Genomic DNA, 24,470 nt, shown 5'->3' on the forward strand with positions numbered 1-24,470 from the left:
TCCAGGTTGAACATCTAGAAGCTTTATTTCAATCCTTTACAATAGTAAGAATCACAACGTCAAATCAGGAAATGTTACTAATGGAGACACCGGCCTTGTACACTCGAAGAGGAGGGTGAAAAAGGCAGAAGTAAACTATGAATTCGCTCCCTGCTGGCCATACGAGGGGCTTGCTTGCTCTCCCCCTCCGGCATTCTACCTCCTCCCCTGAGGCCTTTACATCCATGCAAAAATCTGCCCTTCCCCTCCCCCCATCAGCACCCTCTAGATTATAGGAACATTTGTATCACTCAACATTACAGCAACAATTGGCTGCACAGTCGCTGCCAAAACAGGACAGCTCCGTGCGCTCCTCGCTCATTACGGTGCGTCTCACGGGACACAGAAGGCGCCTCTGTATAATATTCCTACAACACAAAAATGATAATACTTGACCCTCAGAGAGCACCTTACACATACTAATCACACCTCACAGCACCTGTGTGAGGTAACTATTATTACCCCCATTTTGCAGATGAGGAAAACTGAGCCCGAGAGTTTTATGCAACTTCCCAAGACCACAGAGGGAGACAACATCAAAGCCAGGATTAGAACTCGAGTTCCTTGCTCCTAGCCCTGTGCTCGAATTATAACTTGCCTCTCAACCCACCCCCTCTCCCACTTATGGCTTGTCCACCATGTACCTATGTTAAGGGACCACTGAGCCTCCCGGCAATACCGAGTGCCAGTAAGGGAAGTCAGCAGAGGGCTGGAATTAAGGAGACTCGACTGACCTTACACTGACCGAGGCGTGAGAAGGAGAATGCACTGTGGCTAGATCCTCAAAGGGCAATGCAAGGCGGAGGATGCCTTACACAGCCCTAGCTCGACATGTCTCTGTGCACCAGACTCCCGTGGGAAGCGTGGAATCTTCCCGCGTGTATCCCCCCCCCCACACACACACACCCCAGAGTGCCTTGGGGCAGAGCCACACGGTGGAGATGGTCTCATCTGTTCTGGTGGCCAGAGCTCACCCTTGTGCTCCGCATTGCTCGAAAGCGTCTCCCCGCAGCAGATGTTCCAATAAAGAGGTGAACTCTCCCCCGCCTTGTGTCTCATACCCTGGGACCGACGCGGCCACGGCACAGCACGGGCTGGGGCAGAAGGGCGTTTCTTCCCCCCAGAGACCACACTGTTCTCTAGCCAACTAACCAGTGGCGGCTCCCCCCGAACTTTGGCACAGCAGCCCAGCGAGAGCACTACAGGAAACGGCCCGAGGCTAAAGAAGTCCGGGCCTTTTCTCACCTTCGTCCATCCCGTGGTAGAGCCTGGGCCCCCTTGGCAGTTCCGGACTAGCCGCGTTGCAACGCCCGAGGAAGAGGACACCACACCCCCGGGTGCTAGTCTAGGGCCCCATTCGCACACAGCGCGCTACACTCAATGAGCGGTAGGGGCCACGGACAAGAGGTGACGGGTTCTGGCTGTCGCCTGGCCTCGGGGGCCACGTGCTGCCCAGCAGAACAGACGCAGCCCTGAGACAGCCAAGGGCAACGCAGCCGCAGCCTCCTGCCGCCGTGGCCCCGAGTCCAGCTTGGCCTGGCAGGCTGGGTGGTTAGGAAGCCCAAGGGGGGACGGTGGAACCGAGTCGCCACTGAACAGCAACTGCCAAGCTCCTGCAGGAGTCGCTTCCCAAAGAGCCTGTTAACCTCCCCTCTGCCGGCAGCAGCCACGCCCAGTATTAGCCACATGCCCAGAGAGGTGCCAGGCCCCAGCACCCTGCCCTGGCTGCATGGGAGCCGCTCTTGCTAGCAGGGTGGATCCCCCTTTCCAGCCCTTCCCATCCTGCCTGCAGCTTTCCTGCCCCTCCCCGCACAAGTCCATGGTCGCCCACGGTTTCCTGTCAGATGGGCTTAGCAGGTGGGGGGTGCCAAGGAACACCCCTCCCCCACCCCATCTGGCCCCCCGGTTATGCCAGCGGCTTGCAGATTCCTGGGAACCCAGAGGAACTCACTAGGTCTGCGAGGGCGTCTCAAGCCAGGAACCTTTATATTCAAGTCTCCCGTGTAATTTGGACTCCATGGTTCAACAGGGAATTGACTTACTACAGGGGCCTAGGATCAACCCTCCCCAATCCCCAGCTGGTTGAAGCCCACCCAGCCGGCATCCCTCCACCCCGGAGAGAGGCCCAGCTCACGAGAAGCCTCTTGCTACATGCGCCAACTGGAGACGATGCAGCTGAAGAAAGAACCTCTGGCCCCTTCGCGCAGTGCAATCCCCGCTGCCCAGAAGCTGGGCCCTGCACAGGGGCCCGGCCTGCTCCCACTGGCGTCCGCGCCGGACTGCAAGGGAAGCGGCTTTGAGCAGCGAAGGGCGATGGCTCAGGCATTGAGCCAGTGGGTCCGCGTCCCAAATATTTCAAGGCAAACCAGGACGAACGGCATTTCCTGCCCCTCTCAGGTATTTCCCAACCTGCTGCAGAACGGCCCTGGCGTCTCAGCACAATTCAGCGCTTGCGCCCATCCCTCCATGCAGGGAACCAGAGCCGTTTCCACCACACGCGGAGAACCAGTTCCCGGCTAGCAATATTTACAGCTGTTTCTTTACAATAAAATAAAATACAAATCCCCTGGTAAAACTGAAACTGTCCTAAGGAACCCAAGCTGGTGTCTCTGGAGCTAGTTTAAGTCACCTACACACAGGCACAAGAGTTAGCGAAAAGTGGCAGAGAAGCAGAGCGCTGGTAGTGTCAGCGCAGCCCTGTGAGCGTGTGGGATGGTTTGTGCACACGTAGCGACCGGCCTGCCTTCCGCAGCTGCGTGAGCTAACCCGCCGGCCACGGCAGCGGATAAAAGCAAATCGGGAGGGGCGGGGGGGGCTGAACCGTTCACTCTGGGTTCTCTTGCAATCTCAGAACATAAAGTGCCGTGTTGCTGTCCGCCTTCCCGCCGCGGCCCGCTGCCGCCAGCCCAAAGGACTGTCCCACACCCTGCCTCAACGGCTTTCCTCTCCCAAGGGCCCCGAGAACGGGACGTTGCCGCGTGCAAGCCAGTCGGAAGAAAACAACCACGCACTGGCCACAGGGGTGTGGAGCAGGTGGCTGGGGTCGATCAGCCGGCCCCCCCGGTACCGCCCTCAGTAGCGCACGTTTCTCCACGCCGGGGCCCGCAAGGGAGTCCCACGCCTGACTTCCGATTCCCGGCCTCTGGTGTTCCAAGGCTGGGGCTCCCCAGGCCAGCGGGGATGGAGAGACTGCGTCCCGGGGTGACGTGCGCCCACCCGACGGCACAAACACGCCAGCCAGTGCAGCCCTCAGCTCTCCTACGGCCGAGCCCCCGTCCAGCGCTGCCCTGGGAAGCAAAATCTGTGCCGTCTCCTGTCCAGGGGATTCGTTGTCCCTCTGAACAGCACCTCCCCCGCGCCGAGGCCCCCTGCCCGCTCGACCCCACCTCACAGACTGACAGATCTCGCCCGGGTTTCGAATTTAGTAACCAAACGGAGGAAGCCTCAGAGAAGGGGCCGTGATATATACCGAGAGGGCGACATGCAGGCGATGGGTCTTTAGGAACATGAAGAAAGATCTGAGCCAGCACCTGCAGAACCAGCGCAGCTGCCACGGTGCTTCCGTTCTGCCCTCTTGCCCTGAGGGGAGACTTGACGCCACACAGGTTCCGTTCCCTCCCTGAGGTAGCGGGACGGCACGGGCTGCTGGGCCACCTCTTAACCCACCCCACTGGGAGGAAACTGTCAATCGATGGGTTGGCCACTTCTGGCCACCTGTGGGGCAGCCTCAGCCCTACGTCTCCAGCGTCCCTCTTTCCAGGTGGAGGTAAATGTTGGAGGAGAGGGAAAAGAGGGCCTGAGACTAGCAACCCCCTTGGGGTGGGCCCCCAACGCAAGCAGTGAGAGATGAAAGCAATTACGGGAAACTTTCAAGCCCAGAGAACCTGACGGGCCCAGCAACTTCTCCCTGGCCCTAGGGGTAGAGCGTGCGTGTCATGAGCTGGCGAGGAAAGGCGGGGGGATGGGGGAAGGGGAACGGGAACGGGGAGTTTTGGGGAGAGAACAGGGTATATATCACAGCCCCGGTTAGGTGCAAATCTGCATTGTTTATTCAATTTTGTATTTAGAGGAAAAAGCACTTCGGAGACTAGCAGACCACTTGGATGCACACTAGTACATTTTAATGCCATTTTATTAGAAATCATGCAAACTTTAATATAAAAAATACAAGTGCAATAAGAATCTTTGTGTGTAAATACAGATTCTGGGTTATCGTATCCTTGTCAGCTTCCCAAAGAGAATAGTCCCACAAGCAACGGAAGCTGTGGGCCCTCTCCACCCCCCCTACTTCAGACAGGCCAGCCCCTCAGCAGGGTCTGTCCTCAGTTCACTTTGATCCCTGTGCTTTGTTATGCTTTTTGCGTGAGTTAGTCGGATGAGTCGAGAACATGGATTCTGTTGATGGACATTTTGTTTCTTTAGTGTCGTTTGCAACATAAAAGCGGAGCTCAGACCGTAATGGCGTGTGCTCTCCGGGCGAACCCGGGTGTGACTCCTTCGTATTGCAAGCCTGCCTTCTCTGCTCCCCCCGACCTTCCACAGACTTTCCGGTCTCCCTCTCTGGCACCCCGGATGGGAGACGGCCTTTCCCATCCTTGCCTCTCACCAGACTGCATGTAGCCAGGTAATCCGGTTACCCCTACATTGGCCTTTTGGTTAAAACCAACACACATCACACTGAGTCCCTTGCATCAGACAACGCACCCTGCATTAACCTGCCACACTCTGTTTGAAGCAGCCTCCTGCATTTCTCCCTGGCAGAACACCCTGGCCAAACAATACAAATAAAATCACCATCACCTCCACCACACGGCCTGTGGCTATTCGAGTTAATAAATACACTTGGCGCCCTTTGTTAAGCCAACAGAAGCAACGACAAAGGTGCCAGGGCATCGCAGGGCTTGGTTATTCCCCTCCAGAAGGTCTCTAAGCATCTCTTGTTGCAGTCAATACAAAGCTTAGTTGAAGTTACAGCAAGAGATTTTTTTAGCACATTCTTACGCCGTTCCTTTCAGCCATGGCTTAATCCCAGGAATTTGCTCCATCATTTTAAAATATTAAAAAAAAACCAACACAAAGAAAAACAAGAGTTACAATTGCTGGATATGTCGATAAGAAGCCAGCACGGCAGCAGCGGTTAATGTTTTTACTCCTATGGTTAGGGAAAGAAGGAAAGAGAGAAAAGGAAACTTAGCCTGGGTTCAGGGCACAATAAATCATCGGCAACACTTCATCACAAAAAAAATATAACGGTTAAAGTCAACATTGAAAACAGCCTAATGAGTGTGTATAATATAGATAATCCTTCCATAGGAACAGCAGAAACTGAAGCAGCGGGAGAGAACGCTACGAAAGAGGAAGATCACCGCTTATCCCCTTTAACTCCGGCCTGGCTTTGGCCACCCGCAGCCCCACCTCGTCCGCCCAAATGCGGCCACAGACCGAGCCTCGGTGCCCTTCCCAGAGGCTTTAAGCACGTGGGGGCTGGAGACCTGCCCCGAAGACAGACGTCGAGACGCGCCGGTGGCCTGGGCGAGCGAGAAGCGTTGAGGTGAGAGAGGAAAGGGCGGCCCTTCTGCTCAACATGGGGTCACCAGAGCCTGAGACCCGCCTGGGCCTGTCACGCGGAAATGATTCCTGGGCTGGGCGGGTGAACCGCTACGCGGCCCCGGTGGCAGACAGCACCCCCGAAAGGGAAGCTGGCCCTTCCCCCCAAAGCCAGGTGCTGGGTTAAGGGGTCCAAGCTGAGCGACTGGGAAGCACACGGGGGGTGGGGGGGACGAGTCACAAGCCTTGCTGAGCTGGCTGCCGCCGCGGTGAGGAGCCAATGGAGCCGGGGCTCTCGCTGACGGACGTGCTACGCCAGGGGGAAGTGCTGCCGGAAAGGTGGGGGGTTTGGAGACGCCGAGGTCCGCTCCGTGGTCCGTGCGAGCCGGGGCCGCCTCACGGAACGTCAGTGTGTGGGATTCAATCTGCAGCGACACAAGGGGGCAGGTGAGAGGGGCAGGGGGAGGAGAGAGAAGGGGCGGAGGATGATACCATAATGTCATCATTAGAGGCCTGGAAAATAAAAGGCAATTTTCTTCATTAAAAGTCAGGCAAACGACTGAGGGAAGAGTCAAGCGCAAAGCGGTGAGGCCGGCGGTCCCCGGCGGCTGCGAGTGCTCGCCCCTCCCCTGCCCTCCCCTCCCCTCCCGGCAGAGCTGAGAGGGGAAGGCCGGCGTACGTACTTGTTTCTTGTATCTGGGTGCCAAAGCTCTGGATTTCCCTTTGGTCGCCGCCCACAGCGGGCGCGGTCGGCCCGACTCCGTTCTCCCGCGTGTCGCCGCCTGCCTGGGGCACCGGTGCCGCTGCGTTCTGAGGGGCTGTCTCTTCGCTCCCCTCGGGCTACAATGAAACCATGGGGGGGGGGGGGAGCCACGTGTCAGTAGAAGGGTGAGGACGAAATGGAGGGAAGAAGCCACCACCAGGGTTCCAGAGACGCCCCCTCAGCACGCCCCCAGATTGGGGGTGGGGGTTAGCCAGGGAGCAGAGACATGCTACAATCACGTCCGGCTAAGCCGCCTGTGCTGAGCAGCACGTGGCAGGGCCACGCTTTGATACCCTGCAACGCCAGTCTCTCACAAAACCTCACTGGCCTCCCACATCTGGGCTAGCGAGCCGCACCGCTGCCCCAAACCAGCTCTCGCCGTATTCACGCCTAGCCGCTCTCAGGGGAGACGCAGCACATCCCCCTCCCGGTGCCACACTAGCAGCAGACTGGAACAAAAACGACACCACCAGAGGGGTCGACAGACTTGCCAGTTCCCCAGGCCAGGGTGGGAGGGCACCCGATTCTGTGCTCCAGGAAGGGGCGGGGTCTCAGGCAGAAGGGGTGGGGCTGGATTCAATCCGCCAGCCCGCCACGCTGCCTGGATGCACGTCTGCATTTCACCACACCTGAGAGAACGAGCAAGTGTTACCCTGTACGATTAAAACGGAAGGGACCTGAACATAGTACAACGGGACAATCTCTAATTTACTGGTTCCTGTTGCTTATTGCTTACCACCCCCAAAGGCAAGCTCGCACAGGAGAACGACCCGCATCCAGGCTGAAGCTGGTCTACGGCCATTTGGGGCAGCTCTGTCCTTTGGCACCTTCCCCGTAACACGGGTGACCCTATTTGGGATCACTGGTTTCCAGTGCGCTGTGTGGGGGAAACGAGTGACCAGCGCTAAACTGTAGCTGTGGCTTCTCCCCGGGAAGACAGGATCAGCTGGAAAGCCCCACTGCAATGTGACGGGGGGAGGGGGAAGAGACGTGTCCAGGGGCAGGCTGTGCTCACAGGGGCAGCGTAGCTCCGTACCGTATCGGAGCGCCAGGCACAGTCCGGACAGGGCCACACCCCCGAGACGAGCAGCAACCGCACTCCACCGCGCTGCTCCTCTTGCCGTGCGCCTGGGGAGAAGCCCCTTAGAAAACGGGCCCCTCCCGCAGCCAAGAGAAAGCGTTTGGGAAACGGATTCTGCGTTTCCTGTCAGGGAATCTGCGCAGGGGCTGGGAGACCTCACTGATTACGGAAGGGCCACTGCCTCGTGGGGCTGCCCATCCGGCAGCAGTTTGCAAGGCCACGCCCGCCTCGTGCAGCCCTCGCAGACCCCGGGCCCACGTCTGTCTGGCATTTAAACCCGAGTGAACGAACCTGTCATTCCGACAATGCCAAAGGAACACGCACGGGCACTCGCAAGGCGCCCAACTCCACGCCACTGTCCAGCACGCAGCGCAAACACCGCGCCCCTCGGCCATCACTGAAGGGCAGTTACAGGCAGAAAAGCCCCTTTCCTCTTCAGTTCCGTGCCTCAGACTTACTGCCTGACCCGCGGAGCCCTGAATGGAGTCTCGCCAGCCTCCCACGCTGCCAACAGAGCACGAGGCCTGGCAGGGTCTGTTCAGGTGAGAGGCTTTGGCACGCTGCCTGGGCTCTGGGCCCTGGGCCCCCAGCGACTGCCAGCTCTGACAAATAACGCCAACTGGTCGTGGGGTGACAGACACTGCCTGGGCCACCAGCAACCTGCACTGGTGCAATTACTGTCGAGCAGAAACCGACGGGCCAGCCTAGCACAAACCAGCCCCACCCGCAGAGATCAACTACTTTGAGAGCTACCTAAAGCCATCTGCCTGCTGAGGTCTGATTGTCAGAGCGCTAACATTGAGTAAAAAGATTCAAACTCGCAGGGAACACCATTGAAACGACGGAAACCGAAAGCATCTGGCAGGGGAGGCCTCTCTCCAGCGGCCGAGATGACTTTGTTCTCTGTGCTGGAACGCAGGGTTCCTCCCTTCCTCAGTGCTACCAGCGAGCCCCTTTGCCTTGATGCTTAGAATTAAACCTCTGGCGTGAGCGACCCGACCCTTCCCCGCCCGCTCCCCTGCCCTAGCTCCGGTCTCAGGTGCACGTGGTTTGAAGTGTTTGCGCACCCCCAGGGAGCAGCTCATCTGAGCGGAGATGGGTTTCCCGCCCCTAAAAGGCAGCTGCCTCGTGGCTGTAGTAAAGCAGACGCTCCAATGCAGTTTGCAGAGCTGTGGCTGAGGGCTGCTGGAACGATCTCGTGTCCTCGTAGCAGAGAAGTGCTGTACTGAGGCAGCTTCCCAGCGCTTCCGCAAGAATTCATTCTCCCAGCTGTCCAGAGGAAGGGCTCAGGCTGGGGGTGGCATGAGGATACCTGTACCCAGGGAGGATTCGACCAGACAGATTCCTTGCTGTAATAAAATGCCTGCTCACAGCCCAGAGCGCATGGATCTCAGTGGCTCCGTGTGGGAGAGGACTTCCAAAGAGCCTTCCAGTTGCTGTGACCGGTGCAGCTTGGAAGCGACACAGGTGCCTGCCGGGCTGAGCAAGCTGGTGTTCTACCAGGGGAAGGATAGCTCAGTGGTTTGAGCATTGGCCTGCTAAACCCAGGGTTGTGAGTTCAATCCTTGTAGAGGCCATTTGGGGCAAAAATTTGTCCGGGATGGTACTTGGTCCTGCTGTGAAGGCAGGGGACTGGACTTGATGACCTTCAAGGTCCCTTCCAGTTCTGGGAGATAGGCATCTCCATTAATTTATTTTATTTACCAGCACCATGGAGGGAGGAGAGTCAGCTGTGAAGCTTCCCTCTCACCCCTGCAACATGGGCCTAATGACTGAGCTAGTCTAAAAGGTTCAGCTTCTTCTCAGACCCTCCCGGGGGAGCCACACAAATTCACTAGACTCTCTCTACAGCAGGTTTCCCCGGCCTGGAGCTTGGCAACACTTACGTTAGCCTCGCTGGGACCCAGCGCTGACGCTGACACCGACTCCCACGGGTCCGAGGCCAGGCCGTAATCCCTGTGGCACGGGTGCGGCGCACTGCAGTAGAACAGAATGGAGGAACGGCCGCGGGCCCACTGGCAGGGGCAGCCGGGAAGCACAAGCCACAAGACAGACCTGAACTGAGTTCAAGAACCCCCCCTCGCCACGTGAGAGCCGGACGACACGCACCTTCGCCGTGCCGCCTGCTGGCGCGTGTCCCGCGCTGTCCAGAGAGCCCACTTTCGCCTGCGCCTTCTCCTTGAAGTTCAGCTTCTGGTTCTCAATTTTGACATCTCCCCCGCCTGCAAGGAGAGAAGAGGGGGGAATTCACCACGGTGTCCACAACAGGCGAGCACGTGGAGCAGAGTCTGAGCCAGGGCCTCCCTCCTCCTGCTCCAAACCCGCCCCCTCCCCGAGTTCTGCTGCGCCAATTCCCTTGGGGGGGTCGAGTGGAACAGGGCATCAAGCGTCGCAGCCTTTAGCCAACTGAGGCCTGGGCTCGAATGGGAGGATGCTCCAGAGGAAGGCTGGCGCGCTCGCGCTCTGCGTACCAAACCGCAAGCCACGTAAGGACGAGTCCCAGAACCCAGCCCGGGCAGAGAATGCTCCACGTCAGCAGGGGCACACAGGGAGAACGGCACATTACACCAGAGACGCTGCCCACGTCTCTCCTCCAGAGGAGCATGGGCCAGCCATGGCCGATCCAGGTTATTTTGGAATCCCTCCTCTAGCTACGTCTGCAGCTCCCGCCCCCTCCAGGCCCTTCGGGAACCTCATCTCGTTATTCACACGGATGCTTGCGAGGGACCCACAACCCGATCTTGGCGGGAGATTTCGGACTCCCCTCCCTTCACTTCATTCCCCCATTAGTTTATCCAGACCAAGACCGACCTGCAGGGCGAGCAATGGCTGCCAGCCAGCTAGGGCAGAGCCGTGTCCCATGCCTGTTTGCCAGAAACCAGGAATGGGGGACAGAGGATGGGCCACTGGATTGTATGTTCTGTTCCTCCCACCTGGGGCACCGGGCACTGGCCACTGTGGGCAGCCAGGATGCTGGGCTCGATGGGCCTGTGGACTGACCCAGCCTGGCCGCTCTTATCTTCACTTCTTTTCCATTCCCTCCCCGTCCCCATGAGCTGCAATTGTAAACCTGCAGCCACGCATCACTGTCATCTTGGGACGGGGACCTGCCTGATCCCAGACACGCCAGGGACACGGCACGAACGGCCCAGGGGCAACCCTCTGTCAGCCTCACCCACAGAACAAGCACGTCCTCACCTTAGGTGGGGTACTGGAGGCCAGATGAGGCCCCCGGCTCTGGCCCCGAAGGCTTGGGGCTCCCCCAGCATTGAGGAGCCTGCGCTGGCGCTCTAGACCCCCCCCCCCCCATCGTCCCCACCACAGGGCTGGAGCAGACCAAATCTACTCGCCTGGGCCCCTCTAGGCTCTGGGGTGCGAGGGGAATCGGGGGAGGGTCTTTCTCCTTTGCAGCCGGGGCCACGGCAGTGAAGGTTTGGTGGTGGGTTGGGTTTTTTTGCTTCTCACTTTCATGTGTGGCCCCCGACTGATTTTTCTGGGGGTCAGCGGCCTCCAACCCACCCCTGCCCTACCTGAACGTGGGAGGGAGGGGAGGAGAGGGAGAAATAAGCCAGTTCTGAGATTTGACAGAGCTGCACTCTGCTGGAGGGACTGGGAGACCAAGATCCACTCGAGACCAGGACTTGAACAGGGTTCAAAAAAGAGCTAGGTGGATTCATGGAGGCTAGGTCCATCGATGGCTGTTAGCCAGGATGGGCGGGAATGGTGTCCCTGGCCTCCGTTTGTCAGAGACTGGAGATGGGCGACAGGGGAGGGAGCACATGAGGAATCCCTGTTCTGTTCACTCCCCTGGGGCCCCTGGCGCTGGCCACTGTGGGCAGACAGGGCACTGGGCCAGATGGACCTTTGGTCTGACCCGGTCTGGCCGTTCTTATGAGATCTGTGGGAAGTTCTCCGTGAACGCGGCAGGGCTGCAACTCCTACCCAAGTAACAGGGGACGTGCAGCGTGTCGTTCTGCTGCCTCTAACGATTTTATTCGAAAGCAAACACTGGCGAGGGACCTCATTAAATACATAAGCTCCTCAGCATTTGAAAGGAGTTTCTCAGTTTTGCTTGCGTGAGCAGAACTCTTTCTGGCCGAGGGATTTTATCCCACCATTTTGGCCACACACAATTGGTTCAAAATGTGACATAACAGATCGTTCTTGCCAGACTATTGCCTTCCAGTCAGCCCTGGACAAGAGCAGTTACTGGAGTGTAAAGCTCGTTACTGCAAAACACTGAATACACAGAGGTCAAGCTTCTGACACGATGTTCTCGGAGCGGGAAGAGAGTTTTTCATGCACGGGGCCATAACATTTTGTGCACAAGGTTGAACTGCTTCCAACCCAAGAGACTCCCAGGCTGGGCCTGGGGGCCCTTTGGAAACAAAGACTAACTTGTAGCGTTTGTTCTCCGCTTTGCTCTGTGAACTTGGGTTTCTTCGCCTGCACACGTTTCATTGTAAGGGGACCCGTGTGTGCGGACGGTCGGCCCTGGCTGCTGTAAAAGCCAGAAAGTCCAGGGGCTGGACCATACTCTCTGGACTTACTCAAGGGTCAGCCTGATCTGACACAGAGCAACATTCAGATAACTGGTCTGCAACTGCAACACCTTGGACCGCGACCCTGTCAGCATTTCAGAGAGAGGGGCCTGCTCAGCCCTCAGATAGTGGTTCAGGCTCATCTGACAACAAGCATTCTATAAAGTATGAATTGTTATAACACCACAAGGTCTCCTGCATCTGTTCCCCAGAGGTGCTGAGAGGTTATTTCCCTTCTCTCCAAAGCCTTTCCTCTCAAGATCTCAGTAAGCCTAAAAACCCTTAAAAAGACAGGGCTCTCACCATGTAGAGTCAGGGAAACTGAGGCAGATTTGCTTTGTTTGAAGCTTGTGTAACAACTTGCTTTTGGGGCAAGACACTCTTACAGCTGGGATGGACACAGCTCTCCCGATTCCTTCCTTGAACCAGGCACTCACGCTGCATCCACACAAAACTAGATACTTCCCTTCCGAAGACCATCCGCCCCCCCCCAACTTGTTCCAGTTGTGATGGGAGGTTATGCCCGGCTGACACCCAACACTCACAAGCTGGCAATGCGCGAGGGGACAGGGCAGGCGTTTTACCTGGCTTGTGCTTGATGTTCGTTTTAGAGCCGCACTTTGAGGACACTTTGGAAATGTCGACTTTCTTGCTGGGGATCTGCACCTGCAGAGACAGGCAGGGACGAGCTCAGCACAAAGACATTTCTTATGAAAGTGAAAACCACTGTCCCACCAGAAAAGCAGTTTCTATTTAGGAGGTCTTAGTCTCCCCTGGCCACACTTTTCCTCTCAGTGCCCTGGCTGGCAGGTGTCAAGCAGCACTGCTGGTGAAGGTTTCAAGAATTCTTATGAAAACAGCAAACAGTGATTAGGATCATCAAAGGCCCTGCCCCAGCCAACGAAGAGTTCATAAGTGCAAGTAGAAACATGCACCGAATAAAACCAGCACAGAAGGATAGTGACCAGAAACGCACCTCACACACCATAGGGCATAGGCCGAAGAAATCGATTCCACCAAGTTCCCCAGGCTGTTTCGACTCAACACCAGCCTTGATTTTTAAACCTCTCCTGTGTTGCCTGCTGCCAAGTGCCAGGAGAGCAATCAGCAGTGTTGGTCCATCCCTAGAGATTTTTAAGTCTCGGCTTGACCAAGCCCTGGCTGGGATGATTTAGCTGAGGCTGCTTCGGGCAGGGGGCTGGACTCGATGACTCCTGAGGTCTCTTCCAGCCCTGGGATTCTATGATTTGGAGCCAGGCTAGCCTTCTGTGGCACCAACATGTGCCATGGGCTCCAATGTTTTCCTACCATCTTCAGCCAACGCACCAAGACAGGGATCCACCTGATACTAAGTCCGTTCCTTTTGGCCATGTTGACAGGCATGCACTGCTACGTGTGGGGATAGCACTGCCGCACCTAGGACTGTGTCTTACCACTATTATAAAGACAGGCTGGTTGGGGGTAGGGCCAGTCCTAACCAACTGACAGCTCCAGGCAACTGCTGGGAAAAATTTGTTGGGGGGGGGGGGGGGGGGGAGAGGTCGGGGGTTGGGCCGAAATGCGGACACGGCCTCTTTAATTGCCGCGTGTATCGAGTGGACTTCCGTCAGTAACGAGTCAGTGTCCTAGCATGAGGTTAGCATGGGGTGGGTGGAGGTGCCCTCTTTAGGGAAGGATGGAAAAGCCAAGGCTGCTGCTACTGTAAGTGTTTTCACAGCCTTTCCCCCAGAACGGGGTGTTAGCCCTGGTACCCTCCATAACTGTGCCACAGGGAGTTTCCAGTAGCGTGTGATCCTTCTCTTCTGACCTGTCACATTGCCGCGTGCCACCAAAGAGCTGAGCTGTGCCACCCAGAGGACGCTGCCTTTCGGTGGCAAAGGAAGTTATTCTTGCATGGTTAATTTAAAAAATACTGCATGGAAACTGCTCTATCGCCAAGGTTTCCCCCGCGGGGCATTCGTAACGTCCAGTGACTTTAATAGGAATAACCTGTGTGGGCAGGGACTCGGGGAGATCCACTTATCTAGTACCTCCTGGCTTGGAATATTCAGTATCAGCATTTCCTGCCCACTGAGTTCATCTCTGTACAAACTAGAGGGGACACGAATGAGGGACTAGCTTTTATGGGACCAACTTCTCTTGGCAAGAGAGACACGCTCCCAAGCTTCCCCAGAGCTCTTTCGCAGATCTGGGAGCTGAGGAATCATTGCGATTTCCACACGGACCCCCACTACAAGCTTACTGAGAAGCATCGGGATTCACATGTGAAGCTGGGGGGGGGGGGGGGGGGGGGGTGAGCTGGCTGGACTCGGTGCTCTGTTCACAGTAGATACAGTCCAACCAGAAGGAGAACAAGCTCCCTCTATATTGTCCCGTGCCGCTGTCTCTCAATCCTGACCTGGAGGAGCCAGTGAGCCCTCCAGAGGTTAGAAGAGAGTTCAGTGGCCGGGATCCGTTCAATCCTTGGCCATCCCAGAGTCTGCCAATAAAGTTGCCAATTAGTGATGGTGGCTTTTATAGGACATGACCATTGGTTTGCTGAAAACTGGGCTAAGATTAAATTTATTTCGCTCAAGCCACTAAACCACCTTCAGAAGATGGGAATGTTCACGGTTAGCTAGGGCAGAGAGATGCACTAGGTCCCATCATGCTCTCTGAGCTCTCCAGTTTGTAGCCTGGCTATCTGAATGGTAACATCTGGATACGTGAACAAGGACTTTGAAGAAGACATTGTGATTGACAGCTGTAAAAGTCTCAGTCTCCCATAGCTAACTCGACAACGAAACTTACTATGTGAAACAGTGACCTTCTCCCTCTAAAGGCCATGTTCTCAGCCTCTGGTGCTCTGATTTAGTTGCCTCAGGAAGTGTGCTGTTGCTACCTTCATTAGCCTGCGAACAAGGTGGTAGCCTCAAGGCACAAAGAATCCACCTGCTCTTAGAAGAATTCCAAATGATCTAATCCAGACCCTTTGGTAACAGGGATAAAATGCATCTCCAGTGGGCTAACCAAATGTCTTACCCCTCTCGCTAGAGTTAAACGTACAGTAGACATTTTATTTCTATTGCTTTACTTTTGTATTGTTCTCCTTATTTTTAGAAATCTAAAACATTTCCAGGTAAAGTCTAATGCTGCTGCGTTGGGGGTATTTCTGCTAGGCATAGTGAAAGCAGTAAAATAGTCTGCAGCCTTTTACCTTAACTTCTCAGGTATCCAGAAAGTCAATCACCCCCTGTGCACACAGAAGGCAGAGCAAGCAAGTTTCCCTGTTTTTTCTGAGGTCACTGAATGAATTGGCCAGTGAGTCCCAGTCACGTCTACTACAGCACAGCTGTGGGTTTTTTAATGACAACACTAACCCTGAATCGCTAAGCTTTTGTTAATCACTCTGTTCCCCACCAGCCATTACTGAAGAAAGAGGCAGCACTGAAACCATGGACTTTTCAACCCATGGACTCCTGTCAGCTGTGTGGTTAAAAACTTCCAGAACAGGGAGCGTCTGTGAGTAGAGGCAAGGATATGACTCTCTCATTCTGCCTGCCTAAGGAAACACCTCAGAAGGGGATACCTGGTACAGTAGCCAGGTATAACAGAGGGAATGCAAAACGGACAAACGGAAATCCAATCATAAGCAGCCAGGTGCACCTGTCTGGCTCTTCTACTCACATTGGTACTGCTTGGACTGTGTTTGGGGGCGTTGGACGGCTGGGAGCGGCTGCCTGAAGTTGGCTTTGGGGCATTTGGAACCTGAAAATGATAAGCACTTTATTCTCTGTTCACTAGTGGACTGTGGAGGAGAGATGCAGCGGTGAGAGGAAGAGAGCAAGAGCGGGAGAACAGAGCTGGAAGAGGGCAAGCCTTTTCCCTAGAACTGGAAACATCCCCTCGGGGGGATGGAAGAACAGAAAAACTGAGAGAAGAGGACAGGTCTGCAGTTGATTACACGGGATTTTTCAGGTAAAGTGAGAAACATTCCCCGCAACCCAAGGTTTGATTCTGTAACATTTCTGTTGAGAACAGAGGAGGAAAATGTACGCGAGGCCCACCCAGAAAAACACTGTACAAAACACCAATCAGCAGAAAAGCAGCGGTTTATAAAATAAAGCCCCTTTGAGTGCATAACAGCTGCTCTTCAGCAGTATGGCTGAAAGAAACCTGGGCCAGCAATCCAGATTATATAGAAACATTATGTTCCAAGCTCTGGGGATACACAGTTAGACCAAATTAACAGTAAGAGCCAGGAACGTACCAATTAGAAAAAAGCATTGTATGTGCACACAAACAACGGTTGACGAGCCAGTCTTTAACCACCTCACCTCAATCTTCTGGCTGAGCCGCAGAGCAGAAAAGTAAAGTATGCCTACAAAATCACCTCTACAGCAGATTACACACGCTCCAACCCCCAGAACATCGCACATCCATGAAGGATACAATTGTACCACACACACAATGTATGCCAAGCTCTGGCAAACTGAACTGCGAGACATTAATCTCAGCACAAAGAGAATAAAAACCTGATTCAATGAAAATTACACTTGTACTCCTTGGTAGCTGTGCTCTTGCTACACCTGGAAGAAAAAGCTGTTATCTAGCTGTGAAAAGGAGGAGAGGCCTTTGATTTAACAAGTTTATTAAATAAAACCCACCATGGAGGTCTTCGGGATCTTCTTGCAATAACTTATGGAAGACTTTGATGACAAGAGTTGATGCAGAACCAAGACGACAACCACACCTGTGTATCTCAAGGAGGTGCTTACAGAGCACGCTCTGCACCCCACACAATTTTCAAGGCAATATTTACAGCCCCTCAAAATCGAGTGAGTGGCTCAAGATGCAGAAGCAGGTGACAACGTACAGAGTACATGGCCAAGCACCAAGTTTGCCCCCAAAGGCTGGATACTTGCAGGCCACGGATGCTGCACTCCTCTCTACTGCATCCTGTAAGAGGAGCTGAAGGGATTCACGTCAGCTTTTTCAGACAGCACTGCTTAAACACGTTTTTAATCTGACAATTGCATCGAGTCAGTGGAACGGAGAAAGGAGAGCCAGGACTTCACTCCAGGTGACACCCTCACTCAGGACATGAAGCAGGGGCATTTTGAACTTCAACAGCAACAGCTGTCAGCATGTTGGGCATAGGGACAATGGAAAAATTAGCAGCAGCAAGCAACAGACACTCCCACCTGATCACCCTCCATATTTAAACAGTGGCAAAGCTGCTATTGCTTCTAGCATCCAGACTCTGCCTTCCCAGAAACAAATAATTACTTTCAGGGTAAAACACTCTGGCATGGACCCTTTGTCTTGCTACAAGCTGTGACTGGTGGGACAGGTGGCCTGGCCCGACAACACAGGACATCTTTAAAGCCTAGCGTTTTTCAGCATCCAGATGGGAATTTGGCATTGCTCCACCCACTCAGCTCTAGAGACCTAGCCATACTACCGCCATCTGAAATCCACAGTGTGTATGAACACTCACCAGCTCAGCAAGCCTCGGCAAGCACACCTCCCTACTTCCACTGCAACCAGCAGCCTTGAATGTGAGACGCCACTTTTAAGTTAGTAACTAAACAAAGATCAGAACTGTTCACCCTCAGAAGCTTTTCAAGTTTTTCTCCTGATACAAGTCCTCCTTGCTTTAGATCACTGGGGAATGGGTCAAATGCTCGTCTGAGAAGTGGAACAGGCGCTCACATATTAAACCTGCTACAGCTCAGGAAAAAGTCTACCTACATACTCTGCAGAAGTCTTAATTCTGTCGTGCTGATCTGCCTGAAAAAAATATTCTCAAGACACCACATACAAAAGCAGTACAAGAACAGTTAGTGGAAAGATAGGTTATCCAGGGCCCATACTTACATTCCCACCTCCAGGGACATGCTTAATATTGTCCTTGGAACCACACTTGGACTGAACATGGCTGTAGTTCGCTTTTTTGGAGACTATCTGGACCTGGAGTGTTACAGAATGGAAAAACGACACAAGGGAAGAGGACTGGTTAGAATTGTCATACGGCAGACTGGAGTCATGCTGCGACGTGATGGATAAACAAAGAGCTGTGTTAAACTTCAACCCAACTTCAGTATTAGGTGTGAAAGAACTGGAGAGAGAGAGAGAGAGAGAGAGTGAACAAAGGATAGAGGCAGAGCACAGCTAAGCAGACAGTAGTAGTAGTGACAGCTTTAGTGCTATTATGGAGGACAATGTTTTCTGAGTGTAATGTACAGACTAGCGTTCCAAGAGTGCCTGACTGCAGCTCCGCACGTGGAGATCAACAACAAGTCTCTCGCAATGACTTCCTCAAGGGATGCTCAGCCATGCATTGCAGCACTGAGAACTGGCATGGTCTTCTCCGTTCCTTCACTCGCACACTTTCACCTTGTTGAGCCAAGTCGCTGCCTCTGACAACCTACCAACTGGTTAGTCTCTGCAGTTTCAAACCTTTCCAGTTTCCTGGGGAATGACTCAAACATTGGACAATGCATCTGAAAACCTCTCAGCAGTAAAGCCTAATCCTGAAAGCAATGACTACATGGAAGGGTGTCAAACCACCAATTTAGTTTAATTGGCACCAGGTCTGATGCTAGCCAGATACAGGAGAAACAGATTATCTAACACACAAACAATTCCAGACCCATTAAGCACACGAAAAAGCTAAGGCTATGAGCCCTCAAAAGCTAAGGGAATGCTACCACTCTATTCTTAAAAAAACAACCCTGTAATGGTAAGTCCCCGAGTTCAGTCCTAGAAGTTACTGACTGTACAGCAGTCAGAAACACCAAAGGTACAACAAGATAAATTAAAAAGAGGCTGAAAGCTTTACCGCTTACAGCCCTTTGTTTTTGGACACCGAAGACGCCACCAGTAGCTAGAACCATCAACAGATCCATAGTTTCAGAAGGTTTTTCAAAGGGTACTTGCTGATTTAGGTAGATTGGATTTAGTGCAACAAGAAACCACAAATGTACCCTGCCGTGAAAACTTACCAGTTTGCTCACTCTAATTTTGTGGAACAAAACATTTAAAAGCAAGATCAACGCCATCTTCTCTTTCTACATCCATCCAGCCATCCGTCTAGTCTACCTGATAGTGTATCAGAAGCTAGCACCAGCTCACAAAAACCACACTTTCACTGCCAGGCCTCCTCTTCTCTAGTCCTTCCCCCACAGGTCATATGCTAGAATACGACTTCATGACAGAATTTCAGGATAGAAAGCCAATAACTAGTGGTGAGGGGTTAAAAACAATACTGGTGAAACCCGGGGCGGCCCTAGACTAGCTGACAGCAACTGGAGCCCTAGGCGAACCATGCAATCGACGTCCCCACCTTCAAACCCCTCAATGATCTTGCGCCACCATTTGGCGCCCCATTTAACTTGGCGCCCTAGGCGACCGCCTAGTTTTCCTATATGGATGGGCCGCCCCGGGTGAAACTAGGCCTGGGCAGCTAAAGGGATGATGGTAGGTCACCAGTTCTCAATTTTTTTGGTTGAAAGTGCCAGGACCTTAGCTCCTTCTTTCTAATCCCAAAATGGCAGCATCCACAGAGAAGGGAGGTTTTCCTCAGAGAGGACCAGCCCATCAAAAAGGAAAGGCAGAGGATGCCACTCCAGCAATGTGGAAGTCAGGTTCTGAAAAGCTATTTGCGGAGTCACAAGGAATACACCCGACTGCATTTTACTGGCAGTGTCCCAGGAAAGATGTGGAAACGGTGCACGTGGGCAGGTGGGGGGCAGGGAACAGTGACGCAGACAAGAGAAAGCAAAACAACTAAATAGAAGGGAAAGTGACTCAAGTGGAAAAAAGTTTTCCTTTCATCTTCCAAGGATAAAAGACTGAAACAAAACTCACTTTCCCATTAGGCTGCTTTTGTGCACCCTCTTTTGTTATAGTTGTTTTAGTAGTAGCCATTTTAGAGACTGCATTGGGTTCAGACTTTCGCACAGCACCGGCTGATTCTGGTTTTTTCTCTACTTTAGCCTATATGGAGACAAATGGAGGATGATTTTAACCATGAGAATCAAAGTAAACGATGGGAGAAAATGATAGCGTTCAAATCAACGACCAAGACAGAGTCAGCGGACTGGACAAGCCAGAGCGATCTCTTTAGAACTCAACACATTAAAATAGCGAGGCAGTGTGAGATCTCAGATCTGGGACTGGTCAAGCAGAAGGCACGGTCTTACTCAGAGAAGTGAAATGCTCGGAAAAAATCCCTTCATGAATCAGAATTGTAGGGCTCCTTACTGGGGTAGGTGGTCAAGGCTCCGTGGAAGAATTATGCTCTTCACAACTGAACACTTGTACCAAATTGTGCCCTAACTGCTGAGCCCGTGCTATAGTTTTTTTAGCTCCATAGGTTTAGCTGGAGATTTCCCTCCCACCTGTAAAATGTTACTACCGCAGGCGTTCTGCTAGATGTGTCTGCATTTTATTTCCATTACTCATCGCCCAGAGCACCTCCGCTTGATTCATGTGGTAAATTATGCTGAGTACAGGGGTGAAGACACATGACTCATCGTATGTATTAAGGTTTAGTCAATCTAGAGGGGTGCAAAAGCAAAAAGTTGCACTTAGTTCAACATGAGGATTTGTCGTTTTCGAAAAATGCAGCGTCTGCCTGAGAGGCACCACTTTTCGGTCGATTTCTTACTTTTTAACCAATGCTCATCACAAACGGTGAGTGCACCCACGGCTAATTTTTTTATTTAAAGATAAAGGTTTCTGTTCCCTGCTGACCCAATTAACACAGCAGTAAAACAGGCAACACTTCAAAGCCATTCTTCTTTGGAGAGGGTCCTAAGAAACAGAAGCAACTTTAAAAGCCCTGCAAAAAACACAAGCCTCTTTAACACACACACTATCAGGCATTACTGATGTTATGAAATGGAAATGGTACAATAAAACGAGGGAAGGTCTCCTGTACCGCTAGAACCAACAGCCCTCAAGTCTAGGCAGAACACTTTCCATGCCTCTAGAATTCTTACACAGTCTTTGATCCGATTTCTGAAGGACCTTAATGGTGTTTAGTGAAGTTCTATCTAGTCTCAACTTGCATTCAATTTGAGAGCACTCCTCCCCTGGTTCTCACTTCCAGGGCTCCAGCCAGCTCTGGCTTACCCTGTTTGGATCCTTCTCCCTCTCTGGACGCTGGCCCAGCTTTCCTTACATGGCCTGACATTCTCGGTCAGTACTTAGCCATCCACCTTCCGTGTACCCCCCTGCATACTTCCAGCAGCACTCTCTGGGCTTCTTGGCTCTGGAAACAGGTCACGTCCTTCTACCGTTCTAACATGCAGGACTTTACACAACTTGGTGGTACCTTATTTTTCAAGTAGGTGATGTGGTTTATGGTACACCCCAATGCAGCTCACGACTGCCCTTAGGATTAGTGCCTTTCAGAGACTAAGGCTCCCACTAAAAAGTGCTTCTCCACGGTTACAGAGATCAGAATGGAAAATCAGTTTCAGAATGGAAACCACTCCTCTGTATTGAAAGGAAAGGTGCTGCAGTTCACTCCATTTTACACAAAGTAAAGCCCCTGGCCAAAGGCAAGTTGCTAATTCAATACACCATCAGAGTTGGGGAGTAGGTGTCATCTGATGATAGCTTCCCATTTCTACCTCTAGAAGATGGACGGAAATGTCAATTTTGTCTTCGGATGAAAAATGAATACATGGTAATCAGTCTAATGGGTGACCCTTACAAGGAACTCCACGGAAACAGACCAAGGCTTTTCTCATTCAGAGAAGCACACGGGAAAAATTAATGAGCACCTCTGCATTGAATGAAACAACATGCTACCCACTCCTTAAACTGGGGCATCTGCTTTTTCCCATGGCAGTGCTCAGTCCATCCCCCTCTTCCTCAGTTATCTGTCTGTGGCCACCAGAGGGGGTCCTACGACTAGCACATGCGGCCCCCCTCCACCTCTGCTTGAGGTGATAACCTTTGCAGGAGAGATGTAGGTCCCGGGACTTGCTCCTTAATCCAGACTGTCTGTGTAGTGGCACATTACTTATCTGCTGTACAATTCAGCAGACCTAAATCCTCTGCTCAAACAGATCGTCTGACATGTAAATGCGCTTGGTGGTGTCACACAAGCTGGTCTCCAGATCAGGAGTGTGCCTCTGTTTCTCCATGGCAAAGAGCTGAGGAATTCTGTTCATATTCCATACTCTTCCGTGCAACATTTTAATGCGTACTTCTCTATATGCTAATGGTGCTTCCTTGCAATTGCCTTGTGCACATGGGGAACCCAGAAGGAGCTCTGCAGAGTCTGAATACGGGAAGGCAGTGAGCACAGAGTAACTGAAAGCAGTAAGGACCAACAATGGCTCTTAAGTGCAGGTGAGCAGTCCTAGGAACCGACTGAGGAGACTTACCCTTCCTCCACCAGGCTGATGTTTAATGTTATCTGTGGATCCGATTTTGGATCGTATGTTCTTCAGGTCCGGGGCAGACACGCTGCTGGCTGGGCGAGGCGGCTTGGCAACAGGGCTGGTTTTAAGTGGTGCTTTAAATGTTGATGGTATTTTAGCTTCTGGAGTTACGCGCAAAGCTGTGGTGGGTCTGGCTGCAGCTGGCTTGGGTTTGGGGCGGCTGGTGGCTACTCCCGGTGAGGCAGGAGTACCTGGGGTGGTAGCCGTAGGGGTGGTGGCACTGCTTTTCGAAGCGCTTGCAGGAGCACTCTTTGGGCGGCTCAGATCTGCTGCAATAATCATGGCAGAAAGGGAAGACTGAGTAAATAATCACCTCAAGCAGGCAGATACCCAACTGGAAAGATACACAATAGCGCGTTGATTACACAGTTCTGCAGTCAAGTAGAAAAGCATTTAGATGCAAGAACCGAAGGAGGTTACCTGATGGTGACTTCATGGGGGTCTTCTTAGCATCTGCAAGCTTTGTTTCAGTCTTGATAGCTAAAAAGTACAAAAGCTGTCAAACTTTTCTGCATTTTTTCATTGAGAACAGATGCATTGGTGCTCCTGGAAGCGAAAGCCAATGCACAGACTGATCCTTTGGGCATGCTAGCATAGCTTCTACGAGTGGCCAGGCATTCTTTGCTGCTCCTTAGCTATCAGCTCCTTCTGCAATGTATACTTGTCCTTTTTTGGATCTCACGACTGCCACTCATTTTAGGGTTACTTTCCTGCTATTTAGAGGGAAACATCAAAGCATCACATCACATCAACTGCTCCCCATGCCTGGCTGATCTTGCCCTCATTACAAGAGTGTCATCTTATTTCATGAGATATGGAACAACTTGCCTCCTTCACAGGGAGAATCAATCACACAGAGAAAAATTTCAGAGAAGACTGAGAAAGTTAACAGGGCTAGGCCTCAGGATGGTGAGTGAGAGCTACTTTGTTTTTTTTCATCTTTATACAATGGTTTTCCTATCTCTTTCAGCAATTGCTTGCTGGGGACATTCAACTGATATCTTTCATGACTCCAGCTCTCTGCTTTACTTCCATCAATTTGGGGCCTTGTCTCAATTGAATACCAAATACAAAAATGCATCCTTATTTATAAATTAATGGAGATTGCCTATCTCCTAGAACTGGAAGGGACCTTGAAAGGTCACCGAGTCCAGTCCCCTGCCTTCACAGCAGGACCAAGTACCATCCCTGACCATTTTTTTTGCCCTAAATCCCTAAATGGCCTCTGCAAGGATTGAACTCACAACCTTGGGTTTAGCAGGCCAATGCTCAAACCACTGAGCTACCCCTCCCCCACAGGGATTTATTTATCCTTATTGGCAAACGTATTTAGCTATAAACTTTGGCCTCATCTCTTACCTGATGATAATTTTACTGGATGGTTTTCTGATAAGAAGTTGTTGCACGCAATACAAGGTAACTATTCTGAACCTCATGATGACAGATAAAAATGAATTATTCAAGAGACTGGAAGTTCGTGGTTGCCTAGGGACCAGTGATCATGACCTGATTACATTCAATATAGACAAACAAAAGACAGACCCACGAGGTAATAGATATATTTAGTGCTTTAAAAGAGCTAATTTCTAAAAGTTAAGGAAACTTATGAGACAAACTGAGAGGGAAGAAAAATTTTGAAACAGAAAAAAGTAAATGAAAATTGGGAATTCTTTAAGATACGGTAATTAGATGTCCAAAAACCCATAGAACTCCAACAACAACAGAGGACAACTTTGACTTACAGCCCACCCTCAGGTGGTAAATTGAAATGAACAATTAGAAACCATACCAAAAAAAGACACTAATCAACAGAATAAATTAGAAGTTAGGAAGTACAGAAGATTGATAAGAGACACTAAAGACATTAGGGAAATTCCATGGTGGGCAGGGCTACAGAAAATAAGGAGGTGGGATTTTTTGTTATTAGTATGATCAGGCATAAAAATAATAGCCGTGGTATAGGCCCATTACTAGATGTCTCTAGTAACATTGTTAACGATGCAGAAAAGGCAGTGTTCGATAACTATTTCTGTTCTGTATCTAGAAAGAGGCAGGAT

General features: G+C 52.2%; 1 protein-coding gene across 12 annotated transcripts in view; it reads right to left on the reverse strand.

Moving 5' to 3' along the window:
- The window catches only part of MAP4 (microtubule associated protein 4), a 250,361-nt gene continuing 225,891 nt past the window's right edge, over positions 1 to 24,470 (reverse strand). For 6 of the 12 annotated variants that reach the window (XM_075923035.2, XM_075923033.2, XM_075923028.2 and 3 more), the window contains 9 exons: positions 22,834 to 22,893; positions 22,357 to 22,682; positions 19,823 to 19,951; positions 17,831 to 17,923; positions 15,638 to 15,718; positions 12,556 to 12,637; positions 9,540 to 9,652; positions 6,270 to 6,426; positions 1 to 6,099 (listed from right to left, as the gene is read on the reverse strand). In XM_075923035.2, the coding sequence (XP_075779150.2) occupies positions 6,092 to 6,099; positions 6,270 to 6,426; positions 9,540 to 9,652; positions 12,556 to 12,637; positions 15,638 to 15,718; positions 17,831 to 17,923; positions 19,823 to 19,951; positions 22,357 to 22,682; positions 22,834 to 22,893 (1,049 nt within the window). In that variant the 3' untranslated portion in view covers positions 1 to 6,091. The remainder of the gene's footprint in view (positions 6,100 to 6,269; positions 6,427 to 9,539; positions 9,653 to 12,555; positions 12,638 to 15,637; positions 15,719 to 17,830; positions 17,924 to 19,822; positions 19,952 to 22,356; positions 22,683 to 22,833; positions 22,894 to 24,470) is intronic. The other 6 variants (XM_075923030.2, XM_075923032.2, XM_075923031.2 and 3 more) reach the window with 6 other exon arrangements.

The sequence above is a fragment of the Pelodiscus sinensis genome, chromosome 2 (assembly GCF_052426305.1).
Source record: "Pelodiscus sinensis isolate ZL-2025 chromosome 2, ASM5242630v1, whole genome shotgun sequence".
NCBI lineage: Eukaryota > Metazoa > Chordata > Testudines > Trionychidae > Pelodiscus > Pelodiscus sinensis.